Below are 17867 nucleotides of genomic sequence, written 5' to 3'. Positions count from 1 at the left end.
CACACAAACACACACACACACACACACACACAAACATACACAATCACATGTACACACACACACAAACATACAGTCACATGTACACACACACACAAACATACACAATCACATGTACACACACACACACGCACACAAACATACAGTCACATGTACACACACACACAAACATACACAATCACATGTACACACACACACACACACACACAAACATACAGTCACATGTACACACACACACAAACATACACAATCACATGTACACACACACACACACACACAAACATACAATCACATGTACACACACACACACACACACACACAAACATACACAATCACATGTACACACACACACACACACACACACAAACATACACAATCACATGTACACAAACACATGTACACACACACACACACACACAAACATACAGTCACATGTACACACACACAAACATACACAATCACATGTACACACACACACACACACAAACATACACAATCACATGTACACACACACACACACACAAACATACACAATCACATGTACACAAACACATGTACACACACACACAAACATACACAATCACATGTACACACACACACACACACAAACATACACAATCACATGTACACACACACACACACAAACATACACAATCACATGTACACACACACACACACAAACATACACAATCACATGTACACAAACACATGTACACACACAAACACACACACAATCACATGGACACACACAAACACACACACAATCACATGTACACACACAAACAAACACACACAAACATACACAATCACATGTACACACATACACACACATTATCACATGTACACACACACACAAACATACACAATCACATGTACACACACAAACAAACACACACAAACATACACAATCACATGTACACACACAAACAAACACACACAAACATACACAATCACATGTACACACAGAAACAAACACATGTAAACACAACACACACAAACAAACATACACAATCACATGTACACACACACACACACAGAAACACACACAATCACATGTAAACACACACACACGCAAACACACACAATCACATGTAAACACACACACACACACACATTGGGGAAAGCCACAGGAGGGATTCGGGTTTCAGGCGACATTTAGGTTCGGCCTCTCTGTGGCCTTGAGCAACTTCAAGCGCTTGCTTCCTACCTCCTAACCCTCTCCCTTAGCTTCCCCTCCCTCGCTCCCTCCCTCCTAACCCTCTCCGCTAGCTTCCCCTCCCTCGCTCCCTCCCTCCTAACCCTCTCCCCTAGCTTCCCCTCCCTCGCTCCCTCCCTCCTAACCCTCTCCCCTAGCTTCCTCGCTCCCTCCCGCCCTCCACCAGTCTGTCACGCTGCGTCTCGCTGCCAGCTCCCTCGCCAGAGGAGGCTCTCCGTCTGTGTGTTGCAGGAGAGGCTGGCACTGGATGCCACGTGACGCCAGTTGGTACTTAGTCACCGCCACTGATCTCCCTCCCAGCTCTCATACGCATCTTCTCCCCCAGACACTCGTGGTGTTCTGTCAGAGTGAATATACGGCGTTTAGGTGGCTGCAAAGCCCCGGCATCCCGTGACTCCGGCGTCTGTGGCGATAAGTGTGGGCTCTGTGCATGTTTTGTGGCGCAAAAGCACACAAAGACAACAAAGTGGCAGGAAACAGTTGAGAGGGTTTGCTGCAAGGGCTTCAGATGAAATTAAGCTAGTATTTAGCTTTAAATTGATATGCTTCATTTAGGCTGTTGCATTATTACAAAGCTTTTAGTTTGAGTTTTAGTTTTAGTTTTAAACCTATTTCCTCTCTCTTCGTGTCTCTGCGCGCGTGCGTGTGTGTGTGTGTGTGTGTGTGTGTGTGTGTGTGTGTGTTCTGCAGTGTCTCCCTCCCAGAGGAGCCCCCCAGTGCTGCTCCTCAAAACGTCATCGCTAGCGGCCGGACCAACCAGTCCATCATGATCCAGTGGCAGCCTCCGCCGGAAAGCCACCAGAACGGCGTCCTCAGGGGCTACACCGTCAGGTGAGACCGCTGCTCCTCCAGCTGTCTCGCTGTTTATTACAAAGGCTGGAACACACACACACACACACGCAGACACACACACACTCAGTTCAGCATGATGTTTTCCCCTTGTGTCCTGTTAGAGTTGATTGATTTCACTTTTAATTTGTGACATTTAGGATTTGCACTTTCAATATGAGCAAATCTAAATGTGTTTAGGATAAGAGTCCACACAAAACAAGTCCATATGAAGAAGAAAAAAAAGTGTCTGAGAGAAAACTCAAATAGTTTGACTTCAATAAAACTTTAGCGACGCTAATCTGCAGAGTCAGCGATATGCCAAACTGACTGTAAATCCTGTAAACATGTAATTAGTTTGGTTTTCTGTTGGGCTTTTTATTCATTACATCCAAATGAAACAGCAGGTGTTTTCCAGACAGCAGTCAGGGCTGTCAGTGGGTTTTTTAATTGCACGTTTGCTGGTGCTTTGTCTCCCCCTAGCAGGACGCCTGGTGAACTGCACCAAGCGGCAAAGCACTGTCACGTCCCCGCTTTGTCAGTGGACCAAACAACACAGTTCGTGTGTGTGTGTGTGTGTGTGTCAGGTACCGTCTGACTGGGCTGCCTGTGGACTACCAGATGAAGAACATCTCCAGTCCCGATGTGACGAACCTGCTGCTGGAGGAGCTCATCATCTGGACTAACTATGAGATTGAGGTGGCGGCCTACAACGGGGCGGGTTTGGGCACTTTCAGCCATAAAGTCACCGAGTGGACTCTGCAGGGAGGTGAGGACTCATTTCATCATCATCATCATCATCATTAGAAAGCATTACATCGTTTAGTCGGAATATTGATTTTGCTTTCCTGCAAACGATGTACACAGATTCAAAACATGAAAATAACAGCATTAAAATCAACAGGGATTTTGCCAATTATTATGATTTACGAACTTATAAAAACATGCAGTTAAAATGCTCCCCTCAACTCGCTAATGGTTAAACAAACATAATTCAAACCCGCCAGAAATAAAACTTAGTTAGCTCCTTCCGCTGTTCCAACAATCATCAACAGTGCTTTAATCATCAAATTTAGTGAGTTAGATATGAAAATATGCTGTTTCTCTTGCGCGGTTAGCAAAGAGAAAGTTTCTCGCCTCAAATTTGTTTATATTTTCCTTGTTTGTGACTCTGAGGGCGCGATACATCACGCGCATAACATTGTGGCTGTTTTGATGCACACATCCTTGAAAATCCCCCGAATAAAGAATTGGAAGAGTCCTCAGGTGGGATTCGATGACGCAGCATCCCTGAAATTCAGCCGTTGAAGAATCCTTTCTTGACTGAAAGAAACATCCACCGATGCTGACCAAAGCTGTTTGTTTAAGTTTTTCCTTGAAGCGTGATGATAACTCATGATAAATAAGATTGGGATGCGACATCCTGCAGGTGCAGGTCCAGTTAATTTCCGTCTCTGATTGAAACCATCTGATGTTTCACTGCATTAACATTGATTCTTCTTGGTGAGGACCACACCAAGGTGTGGCACCGCCCTGAAATCTATAAGCCGCTCACAGCGTCTCAAACAAACCCGCAGAGAGCCCGGTGTTAGGTGTTCGTGTCACCAGAAGGAGAGTGATGGCAGTATCTGCCCTGACCCGCGCTGCAGCGATCAATACTGACATGAAAATAGATGCCGGCAGACATCCAGCAGTTCTCACACCTTCATTTCCCGCCTCCTTCCTCCTCAGTACCCACCATCGCACCCGGCAACGTGCAGGCCGAGTCGGTCAACTCCACGACCATCCGCTTCACGTGGACGGCCCCGAACCCTCAGTTCATCAACGGCATCAACCAGGGATACAAGGTCAGTGGCCTCCGCCGCCGCCGCCGCCGCCGCCGTCCATTGCCAGAACTGTCAGGGCTGAACTTGTCGTGTCACGTATTTCTAGGTGAGGAGAGAGGAGCCAAGGGGCAAAGGGATATATGGTGCCACTGTGAATGATGGACTTTGTTCACCCATCTGTCAGTCGGAGGTCATCCTCTTTATCTCTGCGACCATTTGTCATGTTTTATTGTGACGCTGTGCTGCGCGTAATGATGAATGTCTTCATTATTTGGTCACGGGCTCTTGAGTATAGTCCATCTCTGTCTCTTGCGTGTAATGCATTGAAAGAAAGAAATGTAACCCACCGGGAATCATAAAGCCACAGCCGGAGAGTAGCTCTGTTTTTATCCCATTGACTGTGTCGCGACTTAATTATGTAATTTGGGTTTCTTTTTTTTCTTTGTCTGTTCTGTTCAATAGCGCTCCACAGGCCTCACCCAGCTGGGTGGAAAGGGGTCACTGTACAAATCAAAATTTTAAATACCAAGATGTTCTTCTCCAGAGGGAGCGAGACATAAGCAGCAGTGAGGAAGGGAGAAGGAGAAAAAAAGAATTAAAGAGTGTAAAGCTGATGGGAAGTGAAGCAAAGGAGGACTTTCAGGAAGGGATGGATGAAAGAGAGATAGAGGGGGAGGATGAAAAAAAAGCGAGAGTGGCAGACAGTCAAGTATCTATCCCTCTGATATCCTCTTGCCAGCTCCTTACTTCCCTGGAAGCGCTCTCTCTCTCTCTCTCTCTCTCTCTCTCTTTGGAAGCAAACCCAACAGACCGGCCTTTGGGACTCATTACCTTAGCACCTAATTGGTCGATCCAGGTCCCATTAGCCGACGCTGCTATATGGTGCGCAATCAACATGCATGATGGGATGCTATCATGCCTCTCTTGAGCAATCCTCTCTTACCGCCTGTCTTAATGGAGCTATTCCCTCTTCAGGGTGTCTTTCTAAATATATTTTTTGGAGTGCTACAATGCCAAATAACTCCTCAGACTACCGGGGAGACGCGTCGTTGTTTAGTTTTGTGAGAATACAATGTGTGAGAATTATTACAGTGAAACGATTACGCCGCCGTTCGGGCAATTTTTGTCTTTTCTTTTTTTTTTTTGTCTCCAGGGTTCTTACGGTCATGGAAAACCTGGAAAAGTTATGGAATTTTAAAATGGATATTTCCAGGCTTGGAAAAATCCCCAAAGTTTTGGAAAAGTCATGGAACTGTGTTATATTCATGTGTTCGTGACGTTCATTTACGCTGAGTTTGAAATAATGAATATGCTTTTAAAAGAAAGACGCTCAAAATATAAGCAGGCATACATACAGGCATCTGTATAAATGTTTATTCTGGATTCTCCCTTCCTTTTCTCCGCTCGTCTGTTTTACAGCTGCTGGCCTGGGAGCCCGGCAGGGACGACGACGTCGCCATGGTAACGGTGCGACCGAACTTCCAGGACAGCGTCCACGTGGGGTACGTGACGGGCCTGAAGAAGTTCACAGAGTACTACACCTCGGTGCTGTGTTTCACCACGCCGGGAGACGGCCCCCGCAGCCCGCCCAGGGCGCTAAGGACACACGAGGACAGTAAGTGACTTCTCTCTCTCTCCGGCGGCGGCGAGGGGCCACCGAGCGTCTCGCAGCAACGCATCCTCTGGGCCGAGATCTATTATTCATGTGGAACGAAGTTGTAGAGAAGTGCTAATGACTGAGTTTATTCTGCATCCAGCCAGGATCATTATAATTGGGACTTAGCCCCTCTGGAGATAATTGGTTCAGCTTTGGAAGGATTTCCCCCGACTTGTCATCAGACAAGTTTTCTCTCGGTTTATTACCTTGTTTTTGCTCGATTTGTAAACACATTAAAAATGCAAAATGCTGTCGACAGTGTGCGGCCATCGAGCGGTAGCTGATCAGCATGAATTATTGCTGCATACAGAGTGTCTCATTGGCCCGAGCTCATCGTTGTTATCTCTTTGCCCCTGCCCAGCCCCCGGTGCCGTGGGTCACCTGAGTTTCACCGAGATCCTGGACACCTCGCTCAAAGTCAGCTGGAGCGAGCCCGGCGAGAAGAACGGAGTCCTCACAGGTACGATCGCTCCGAAATCACTCCTGTAGCGAGGCGAGAAAGGCTGGAAGAGAACGCGAAGGTGGAGCCGAGGCGTTTTGCTTTTTAACAACCGCTTGTAGCTCTTTTCCTGAGACCGGCACATGTAGCTCTGTCGGGTGCGTACACTGATCCTTTAATGTTTGTTTTGTTTTATTTGGGCTTAAAAGACACCAAATATGTGTGTTTGCATCAGCGAGACGACACAAAAATTCATTATATAACTTTTTACATAAAACATGACTTTTGCGAACGCAGAGCATTGTCTCCTCCCCCAAGCTGTGTCACAAAAAGAAGGCTCGCTTCCCTAAAAACACGACTCAAGTCTTTAATAATGGAAGAAGTACGCGGGGAGGAAGGGCGGTTTCCGACAAAGGAAACAAGTATATCCCTTTAAGTCAGTCGCAACTGCTACCTGTTTTTGTCTCACTTGTCCAGGGATGTGCGTGCTTTGATTAAATGTCTTTCTAGTGAGCAGCTGTCACTTCTAATCCAGTTTACACAATGCTCCCAAACTTTGAGTCGAGAACAAATGCCCAGCAGGTACATTAATATTGAAGTGTTTACAAAGGTTGATTTTTGGCGGTAATACCGTGAAGTGTTTTTCCAAAAGCGGTCTAATGTGCCGCTCACTCCCAGGAGACAAACACCGCCATGCCATGTGAAATTATTGATTCGGCGAAGAAGTGCTGCCTAACGCCTTATGCAATCACATGAAAAGAGCTGCTGGCCAAGCAGCAAATTGCATTAACTTTGTGAGAGTAAGCGTGTGTGATTTGGATGGGAGTGGGTGGAGGATGTGTGTGTGTGTGTGTGTGTGTGTGCAGGGAGGTATAATCACAGGCTGATTTAATTTGCTATATTCAATTTTTGATGGAGTTAATTTAATGTTTCTGTTAGCCTGCCCCGATCCGAGAGTTGCCATTGTGCTAAAAACCCGCTGTCGAATCTTCCCCCGAGAGGATCCTCTTGTCAACCCGTCTCTGCTGCTGCTTTCAGGTTACCGCATTTCGTGGGAGGAGTTCAACCGGACGAACACCAGAGTCACCCACTACCTGCCGAACGTCACCTTGGAGTACCGGGTCACGGGACTCACCGCTCTCACCACCTACACCATAGAAGTGGCGGGGATGACCTCCAAAGGGCAGGGCCAGCTGTCCTCCTCCACCATCTCCTCCGGCGTCCCACCAGGTCGGTAACCAAACTATACGTTTTTTAAAGAATACTTTACCCACAAAATGATCATTTTGTAAATCAATTACCCGCCCAGAAAAAAATAAAATAAAAAATGTCTCTCAGTGGGAAAAGGTGCTACATTGCTGGTGTTCCCATGTAGCCAGTGGATATGTGGGCCAAGACTTCCTATGTCCTAAACGAAGATATCGTTCCTTTTTAGTTCCGAGTAAGCTCCACAAAAACACTGGATCCTACATTTCCCACAATGCAACTCAATGGCATCTTTCATTCAATAAATGCCCCCACACTTCCAGTTTGTAATGCAGGCTTTCTGCTCACTGGGGAAACCTTTATTAAACCTTCCCTTGCTGCATATTTACTGTTTCACATTAAATCCGGTGAACACGCTCTCTGTTTTTCTGGCACCAGACGCGATGAAATTGAACCCCCGGTCCCCTCAGCTGGGTCACAGCCAAAAAAACAACAACTCACCAATACACATATCTGCGCCACATCTGCGCAATAATTGCTCCCACGAGAGCATTAAGGACAATTACAGTGTTTAATGATTTCATATTTGCCAAAATTGTGTAATAGACGTACAATGCCCACATCAATTACCGGAGAGGCATTCAGAGTCTGTACATCTGGGGAACCCGTGCAATGACTGGCTGTTATATTGCGAGCAGAGCAGCAGTTAAAGTCCCCAGAATGGTAATCACTCCCATGTATAGGTGTAAAGAAAACACCTCCGTGCCTGCGACGGTCACAACCGCTCAGCTGAAAAGCACCTCCATAATCAGTCATGCAAATGATTTTGATGATTTTTACGAGGACACGTATAATCTACATTTCATTTCGGTTGAACGCACCCTGAGTTAAGCAATCTTGAGGGAAAAAATCGCTCAGTGTGCTCATGGGAATGATTATATGTTTTTAATAGCAGGCCGTTGTCCACACTGCAATATGCCACAGTTTGATGTTAATACAGACAACTGGAAACCATATTGTGCTTTGGATTGGGCATATGCTATGCTAGGTTTAATGTTTGAAAAAGATGAAATGGAAACGTAAAAACCTGCACATACTCACACAAACAAATGATATCCAAATACACAAAAAGAGCCGTGCCTCTGTTCTTTGAATTCACCATTTTCAGATTTATTACCCCTCCAGGATTTCCAGGGAATAATCCATTCTTATTGTTTACCCGGCTCAAGTGTAAACAGCGAGACATCAGATTGAATCGTACCTCCAGATAACTGCGGCGTAAATTGACATTCATGGCGTTGCCTCCGCCTGTGTACTGCGTGTAAGCCCCTTTTTTCTTCTTCTAAATCTAATCCACGTTTGCTGTTTTTTTTTAGCTGGAGTTGGGTGAACAAGAAAGAGGTAGAGAAAGAAAGAAGGGAGGTCTCTGAGAAATGCGCCCGTGTGCCGTATCTGTACGGCCACAAGGGGGCGCTGAGGTAGATAGATTTTCCCAAAGCGGCTCAAAAGGACCAAAACCACCCCTTGTGAGAGACGGCCACACCAGATAAACCAACAGCGGTGTCAGTGGTTTGCTCCCTCAGTCACTCTCTCCCTCTCTCTCTCTCTCTCTCTCCTCACAGAGCTTCCCGGCCCCCCTACCAACGTGGCAATTTCCAACATCGGCCCACGCTCCGTCACCCTGCAGTTCAAACCCGGCTACGACGGCAAAACTTCCATTTCCCGTTGGCAGATGGAGGCTCAGGTGAACCACTTGTATTGTAATGTCTTTAACCATGTGCTATTGCTTTTTGGAGCCCCTGTTGTTGGATTGTCGCCGCGGTATCTGCTGCGTGAGTCATGCTCTCCGTTGTCCTGGTCCCAGGTGGGCGTGGTGGGAGAGAACGAGGACTGGGTGATGGTCCACCAGGTGACCAACGAACCCGAGGCGCGCTCCCTGGAGGTGCCAGGCCTCAACCCATACACCTTCTACAGGTAGCCTACTGGGAACATTCATCTTTTTTTTTTATTTACAAATACAACACTAAAAGGGCCCAGGCTTAGCCTCAATGCCGAATTTTTTATCAGCTTTCCTCTGCAATCTTGCGAATTAAATTAAATAAACTTGATGTGTATAAATAAGCCCCAATAACACAGGATTTTGATCTGATGTCAGCAGACTTGTGTACGCAGGACATGCATACGCAGCATTATTATAGTCTTATTAGTACCTGCTCATGATTTTTGGCAGCATAAACTTATGCTAGATAACATGGAAATGAAGCATCTGCAGATTGTGACAAACAACAGATAAGGTGTACGTGCGTTTGGGTATCTCGGCTAATTTCGGCATATCCCAGGAGCCTTATCTCATTATCCATTCCTTTGATTTGAACACAAGCTTGTTATGGATATAGCGTGGTTTAAATATAATTTTTTACAGCATGCATATGATCTTCATCTTGTTGCAGCCGGCTTGTTTTTCCACGATCGCGTTCAATATCACCGATGAGCGTTTTTCAAGGAGCCAATCCCCCGAAGACCCACAGCGGCTATAGTTCTCATCATTCCAACATCAGTGCTGCCAGTTTACATTTCAGTAGATTTAAACGTTCCTCGCGTTGGATCAAAAATGTTGTTGTTTTTTCCGCACATTCAGACTGTAACACAAATAAGCCCTCCGCTCATGTTCCCGACTGCATTCATATTCAGCGCTCTGATCTCGGTTCAAATGCAATAAGCCTCGTGTAAGAGGATGCTCGCTGCCAGTACTGAAATAATGCTGCATGTTTGTTTCAAGTTGCCAGATTCTGAGCTGTGATTTTATTTGCTCAAATGAAACCATCCATTTTTTTTGCAGAAGTTGCATTTTGAACGTTTAACTCCCAAACCACCAGGTTCCGCATGCGTCAGGTGAACATCGTGGGCACCAGTCCCCCCAGCCAGCCCTCCAGGAAGATCCAGACCCTGCCGGCTCCTCCCGACATGGCCCCCGCCAACGTCACCCTCCGCACCGCCAGCGAGACCAGCCTCTGGTTTCGATGGATGGTCAGTAGGGAGTCTGCCTCCTGTGTGCATGGTGTCTCAATCATGATGTTACACTCTTACTACACTTACTAGTCTAATCTAATCTGACCTAAGGAGAGTTTTTTTGGGAGGGAGGAGTTTTAACGCTTTATTTGTAGGTATTTTTTTCCATTTATCAGACTAGACATTGACAGAAGCTATCATCTCAAGGAACCAATATGTACATAAAGTAAAAAAAAATTAAATTAAATAAAAAGATCCATCTGAAACCGACAAAAACCAACAACTTAAAAAGTCACATCGCAGTGTGTTTCAGCACAAATAGGACAGACCTCCTTTAGAGGTATAATTTCGTGGTTCCAGTCAGTTTAATCACAAAGTGTATAAATGGGTCCCAGGTTTTGTAAAATCTCTTAATGGAGCCACTGAGGGTTCATCTGATTTTCTCAATCTTGATGTTCTGCGTCACATCTTTGACCCATTGATTGTTGGAGGGAGCACAGCCTCCATTTAAATAAACTTTAAGCGTCTCGCTAATAGAGCGGAAAAAAGGGCACAACGGCCTTCTGGAAATGAGCAGGGGCATCGGAGGCATGCGGAACTGAGAATACACCGAAAATAGAGCATAATATTACAGCCAAGAGTGACGGATGTTTTTAATCTTTCCAATCCACCCCTCCAGCCTCTGCCTGAATGGGAGTACAACGGGAACGCGGAGCAGGTGGGCTACAGGGTCCAGTACTCCCGCGCGGGCTCGCAGGGCCGCGCGCTCACCCACATCATCGCCGACCGCCTGGAGAGGGAGTTCACCATTGAGGACCTGGAGGAGTGGACGGAGTACGAGGTCAGGGTCCAGGCCGTCAACGGCATCGGGACGGGCCCCTGGAGTCAGCCCATCAGGGGCCGGACGAGGGAGTCTGGTGAGTTAGCGCCTCGTCCGTCATCCTCAGAGAAAAGCACTGGCTGTCAGATGTGTGAAGAGCAGATGAGCGATGATCCCGGAGTAGCAGCGAACCGCGCTGAATCATTTGCATCACAAAAAAACATAGTATTGCATTGCTTAATTATTAAAAAGCGCTTTTGTTTGTGTCAAGTTCTTGCTAACGGTGTCAAGTTCTTGCTAACGGAAACAACAATGAAAAGAGGAGTTATTACGCAGATAAAAACGAAGCTCACAGCAACACACACATCCCTGAAAGCATCCTGAATGGTTGTTTTCTTCTTTTACATTATTAGTGATATTAGTGTAACATTACACAGCACAGTTTTCACTTCGCCATGTGTCAAATCATTTTTTAGCAGCCCACACCTTCGGCCGTCACATTGCCCACCAGACGTTGGGTAGTGGAAGGAGTGAAGGAAGGAGTCTGAGGAAATTGAGAACACATGGACTCGAATGTGGAATTCCTGTGCTCTTTTTTCTTTTTCCACTGACTCCAGCAAATTCTTAGGAATCAGCGCATTATGTCCAGGGACGAGCGCCAAGGAAGAGAAAAGGCCTATTCTTGAGTCTTTTTCATTTTTCAGCAGGGCCTGCAGGGTACACCAGGATATCGGAGGCTTTGTGCAAACACATCGCACGATTTAACCACAGCAGATCACTCAAACTCTGTGCAACACCTACATCCACACACATAGGGAGCAGAGCAAATTCATTTTTTCCCCCCGAATAAATAACAAACAATGGACTGTTAAAGGCAGAATGTTTTTCGCCTTTGTTCTGCAGTCCCCTCCTGTGGACCCACCAACGTGTCGGCCTTCGCCACCACCTCCAGCAGTATTCTGGTGCGCTGGTTTGAAGTTCCTGAGCCGGACCGAAATGGTCTCATTCTGGGCTACAAGGTATATTTTGTGCTTTTTACGTGTTCAATATATATAAACTACGCAGTCAAACACCTCTGATTGGGTGACAGTATGTGAGGCCATTTGCAAATCCCCTTTCCCCCAGCGTCTCTGTATCTCTTGTCTCCTCTCTGGATCAGGTGGTGTACAAAGAGAAGGACTCCGACAGTGCAGTTCACTTCTGGATGGTGGACGGCAACGCCACCCACAGCATCCAGCTGACCGGTCTGGGAAAGTATGTGCTCTATGAGATCCAGGTCCTGGCTTTCACGCGGATCGGAGACGGGCGGCCCAGTTCTCCACCCATCCTGGAGAGGACTTTGGACGATGGTAGGGGCGAAGGATTAGGAACTATGAGTGTTTCAGTTAAACAACATTACTACATTGTGGCAAAACAGGAAGGCAATAATGTTGCGATACTTTTGTCCTATGAAATTAAAACTGCATATATTGCATATGTGGATGTTGTTGAATAGCCGCACAATGTGATCGTGGTTGTGATCTAAAAAGGTCAAACGGGCATTTTTTATTATATTTCGACTTGATTTAATCCAGGCTTTATTGAATGTTTGTTTTATGTTGGTTTGTGGAAATTGAAATGGTAAATTCAGATGGTGAACCATCAAATTGGAATTCTGAGTAACTCCAGAGTTGTGAAGTTATGTTGTTCATTATGTCTGTTTCTTTCCCACAGTTCCAGGACCTCCAGTGGGGATCCTGTTCCCGGAAGTCCGGACCACATCAGTCCGGCTTATTTGGCAGTCGCCCTCGCAGCCCAACGGCATTATACTGGGTTAGTAGCATGTGTTCAATTAAATGTATGTGTGAGCAGACTGTTGCAAATACTAACTCCTCAAAAACATGATGTTTTCACAATTTAAATAAACTCTACAAACAAATCTACATATGGAAGAATCATTTCCTGTTTGGGAAGATATTATTTTATTTCCTTTATCTTGGTCGGCTTTATTTATTGATATTTTACTCAGAAACCTGGAATCTAGTCCGGAAATCCATCTGTAAGTGACCAGGAAATGACCCAAAATTGGCACATATCTGTATTTATATGTATTGTTGCGTCATCCCACAGGTGTAATCCCTGATGACTCTCAACATGCCTGATTGTCAATGTTAATACCAAATCGTGTTATTTCTCCAGCTGTGAAGTGAGTTGGATTATCCCATGAGCTAATTGGGGACTTCCCCGTGAGCGTTTGATTCAAGAAACATCTGTCCCATCCTTTATTTTAAAACTGTACAGCATGTCAGGCCCACGCAGCAGGCCGCGGGAGCAGATGCTCATGGGATTGTTGTTGTTTCGACGCCTTTAATAAGATTGTTTGTCCCCCAACGTGTCTCCAGCCTACCAGACCACATACCACCTCAACTCCTCCAGTAGCAACACGCCCACGGTGGACGTGCTGATCCCCAGCTCTCGGCAGTACACGGTGACCGGCCTCAAGCCGGAGTCCGTCTACGTGTTCCGCATCAAAGCGCAGACGAGGAAGGGCTGGGGCGAGGCCGCGGAGGCCCTGGTGGTCACCACGGAGAAAAGAGGTAAGCACCTGTGCTGTATTTGAAATATATATTTTCCTTTTTATTTATTTATTTTCTTCATGTTATCTGGTAAAAAAATAAAGAAAAAAAGCCAGCGCCACTGAAGCGCATCTCATAATTATTACTATTGATCCCATAATTCCGACCTTCTTATCTCATAATTTCGACTTTCTATCTCATTTCCCCTTGGGGATTAATAAAGTATATATTCATTCATTCATAATTATGACTTTCTGTCTCATAATTTCGACTTTCTATCTCCATAATGACTATTTATCTCATCATTTTGCCTTTCTATCTCATCATTTCCATTAATTTTTTTAATTTTACTGCCAGAAATGGACTTCCATAGTATTAACATAAATGCAAGATTAGAAAACCATCCCCAAATATTTCCCTTTAAATGATACACTGTGTATTTTAACTCTACCACGTTTGAGTGCTTGACATGTCGATGGTTTTATAACAATGATGGAGCACATGCCGAAATAAATAATCATCTCCCCGGGCGTTTTTGCTTAAGTGAAGTGGGATTTTCAATTGTAATGCTAAGAAACAGGGAACACAGCAACAGTTGTAGGCATAATTCAGAGAGCAGAATTGTATGATCTCAGTAATGACACAACTTGTAGAGAGCCGTGCCAAAGCCTTCTTCGGCATCAGTTCACTCCCGGTTAACAGTCCAGTCAGCAGATGTGTTTTCTGAAGGAGTTTTTTGTGCCCTGTGGGTGTTTATCGGAAGCGCTCTGATGCAGTTGTGAGAACGAATCAGTCCATCTGCTTCCCTCAAGGCATTTGGAGGATTGTTTACTCGGCAACTTTCAGTCCTCAGCTACTTTTCATTCATCAGAATCACCCCCTCCCTTCTTTGTGCAACAAATGCAAATTTGAGCAAGCAAAAACAGTTTCTACTCAATTTCCCCCCCATTTCTCCTTCCTTCCTCGTATTCCTCCGACCAACGTCCACTTACGATTCACTCCCTCAACCCTTTGATCCCACTCCATCCTTTGCTCATCCTCTCTGTTAACAATTGCCCCTCGTTCACACCTTTCTGCCTTGCGTGTCCGTCCCTCCAGCCCGTCCCCAGCCCACCAGCCGGCCCATGGTTCCTCAGAAAGACGTTCAGGCCCGCCAGGTTTTGCTGTCGTGGGAGCCCGGCAGCGACGGCCTGTCGCCCGTGCGCTACTACACGGTGCAGCTCAGAGAGCTTCCTGAGAACAACTGGACGGTCCACTCGGCCTCCGTCAACCACGAGGCCAGCTCCTACATAGTGTCAAGGTAGAGTGCACTCTATATTTCTTTATTGGTTTAGAACATTAACAATGGAGCAGTCAAACACATGTCGGGCATTAGGAATTCAGCATGTGCAGCGATCAGCATTGTGCTCTATGATTTTGGTTGAAAGTTTTGTCTCGTAGTTTCTTGAATAAATCGTGTGCGACTGGATTTCTCTTTTCGATAGCTGCGGCTTAAAGGGTTTAAGATCCGGGGGCCGTTAGTTTATCATCAAGATTGATGCGCTTTTCCTGTGCTTTCCATCCCCAAAAGGCTGAAGCCCTTCACATCCTACCAGTTCAGAGTGAAAGCCACCAACGACATCGGGGACAGCGAGTACAGCGAGGAAAGCGAAGCCATCACGACTCTGCAGGACGGTAAGAGCGGAACGAGTAAATTAACCTGGAATGGTTTGGACGCTTGTGGAAGTCACGAGGCTACAGCTAGCCAGTCGGTTAGCGTAGCTTAGCTTAGCATAAAGACTGGATGGAAAGGTGAAACAATCTTCCAAACCAGCACATCTAAAGCTCACGTGTGTTGAAATCTGGCCACGTTTAAAAGCGACACGTGATCCGATGGAGTTTTATGTGCAGGACAATTTATTGTCCGTTGCAGTGATTCTCCATTAGTTGCCTGGCAACTTCCAAGTGTTGACAAAAGACTCCAGTAAGGTCACTGCACCCAAGAAATAGTCCCCCGCACAAAACACTTGTAATAAAGCGCCCAGAATGTCAAACCATTCCTTTTAAAAGATGAAGCATTTGTGATGCGCTGTATGTTTATTAAAGGGAATATTTCACTTAAACAGTACGCTCATGTACTTCATGTAGATATTTATAGGCACTACACACGTCTGTGTCCCTGTGAAAGGAGTTTTATGTCTGGATGAATTCGCCAATTGTTGTGATTCAGACACTACTGGCAAAGGCAGCAGGTGATGTCATGTGCGCACCATCTGCAGTCACCACGAGACAAGAGGCCGCCATTAAAACCTTGGCAAAGTTTGCCCAGTGCTTTAACCGACAAAAGAAATGAGCTCTTTCCAAACCGCTATTTATTTTTGACTCATCCGTCAGCGCTTGTTCTGTTGTAGCTATTGTGTGTTTATGCCCCATGAATGCCACTGCACCTGGATAGATTTAGCACCTTGAATCGTGCACATTTTCAGGTCAATTTAGCCCATTTATCTCCCTTTTATTGCCTCAGCGCCTGACGAAGCACCCGCGATCCTCTCCGTCACGCCGCACACAACCACGTCCGTGCTGATCCGCTGGCAGGTAAGAGGAGACGGCATAAGCACTGTTTTTTTATTTTGTTTTTATGTTTCATTGTTTGAAAAAAGCCATGAAAGTCTAAGAAGGTGGCCTCTAATGAGAGAGCACGGCAGCGCACAGAGTATAGACCTGAACAGAAAACACTCTCCCACACTCGCACCTGCATTAACGGGCCGTAAAGAGCAAACAGGAGGCTCCAAGCCACAATTTCACTTTTATGGAGAACGCTTGTAGAGTTTATAAGGATAGAGAGGTAGTTGTTTGCTTCTCCCCGCTGGCGCCGCTCTCTCATGTTCAACCGTGGGGGATTTCTCCATCTGACTCATCTGTGCATGAGCTCAGACCTTTTTTTCCTTTACTGTAAGGCTTTTGATTGATGGTAAATTGTGCCTAATTTACACGAGATTGTTCGGCTCGACTCGACTACTTTTAGTACCCTCAGCTCATCCGCGTGACACTGCCGTGACTTTTCCATTGTAGTTCTATTATGTAAGAACGGTCAACTCATTTTTGGTTTTCAAAAGGACAATTTATAAAACAATTTTTGAGGGTGTGAATCAAATGTATGTATATGTATATATTTATTTTATTTTATGTTTTCTTTATTTCGAATGAATGATCTGATTTAATTGATAATCATAATTTAGGATGGGAATATTTAAGCATTTTTGCTTCTACCTATACCTTTTCAGTCTTCCTGTTTTGTATATTATATAGAATGTTGTATTGTATTGTATTGATTGACTGAATAAAACAAAACACACAAAAAAACATCATTGGCGACCAAAGAAATCAAAGAAATGCTTCCCTTATTGACGATTGCTTGGCTATTTTAATATATTATATGTGTGCAGCATGTCGGCCGAGGTTCTAGCAAAACAAGTATCAGGTTCTTTCCACAAATTGTGCTAATGGACCAAAAAGAAGAGTGAGTCGAGTTTAAAAGTCTGGGAAAACAAATCATACAAGTTAAATGCCTATTAAGGGGACATTAACTTTATATGACGGCATTAAAACTGAAAAACTGGGTCACACGCGGTATCCCAAGTTATTTCCGGGGCTCAGTTCTGCAGAGATCTGCTACATGAGACCTTAATTCTGCATCTCCCCCCCTCACAGCACCCCTCCGAGGAGAAGATAAATGGAATCTTATTGGGCTTTCGGATTCGATATCGTGAGCTGCTGTACGACCGTCTCCGTGGTTACTCTCTCCACACCATCAACAGCATGTCCACCTGGGGGGAGCTCACTGGTGAGGCATTACACAGACAAATCACAGTATTTTACCACCTGTCGCTGCACAAATGACATTTCGCAGTCCATTTTCATTCAGAGCTGTCGGTGTGTTGCATTTATTGCACGTTCAGGACGCGAATAAAATTGCTGAATTCACAACGAAATACATTGTCGGGGAGAAAAGTGTCATTTCTCTGCTTTACTTCAGAAACCATTTCACACGGTTGATTATTCCCGCAGTGTCGATGCAACACCATTCTATCCCATCAGAGGAAAACTTTCGCTCAGGCCTAGTCTGTCTCCGAGCTCTCCCAGCTGGTCCTGACACTTCACAGCGAACACATTTCATCTTGTGATCAGTAGCTATCAGCTGCAAGTTATCATTAGGTTTACTCGGGCTCTGTTGCTACTGCGGTGTGTAACTTAGCCTATAATTTCACTCTTGAGTCATTCTGGCGTTCACTCAGAGGTATGATCACTCTGATTGAGGCTTTTTTCTCTCTTTTT

At 45.5% G+C, this 17867-nt stretch overlaps 1 protein-coding gene across 1 annotated transcript in view; it reads left to right on the top strand.

Annotated features, from left to right (window-relative positions):
• sdk2b (sidekick cell adhesion molecule 2b) overlaps positions 1–17867 on the top strand; it is a gene marked incomplete at its 3' end in the record, with an annotated part of 76112 nt that overhangs the window by 38888 nt on the left and 19357 nt on the right. Inside the window, exons 15-32 of the mRNA XM_079237365.1 lie at positions 1904–2044; positions 2629–2810; positions 3773–3888; positions 5287–5482; positions 5886–5984; positions 7002–7193; positions 8792–8913; positions 9034–9143; positions 10046–10196; positions 10858–11095; positions 11902–12017; positions 12158–12347; positions 12712–12810; positions 13380–13574; positions 14652–14853; positions 15124–15227; positions 16057–16127; positions 17244–17376. Coding sequence (XP_079093491.1) covers positions 1904–2044; positions 2629–2810; positions 3773–3888; positions 5287–5482; positions 5886–5984; positions 7002–7193; positions 8792–8913; positions 9034–9143; positions 10046–10196; positions 10858–11095; positions 11902–12017; positions 12158–12347; positions 12712–12810; positions 13380–13574; positions 14652–14853; positions 15124–15227; positions 16057–16127; positions 17244–17376 — 2657 coding nt within the window. The remainder of the gene's footprint in view (positions 1–1903; positions 2045–2628; positions 2811–3772; positions 3889–5286; positions 5483–5885; positions 5985–7001; positions 7194–8791; positions 8914–9033; positions 9144–10045; positions 10197–10857; positions 11096–11901; positions 12018–12157; positions 12348–12711; positions 12811–13379; positions 13575–14651; positions 14854–15123; positions 15228–16056; positions 16128–17243; positions 17377–17867) is intronic.

This window comes from Taurulus bubalis, assembly GCF_910589615.1.
Source record: "Taurulus bubalis genome assembly, chromosome: 2".
NCBI classification, from domain to species: domain Eukaryota; kingdom Metazoa; phylum Chordata; class Actinopteri; order Perciformes; family Cottidae; genus Taurulus; species Taurulus bubalis.
The sequence above is the reverse complement of the archived record's forward strand: the minus strand, read 5'-3'. Positions and strand labels throughout refer to the sequence as shown.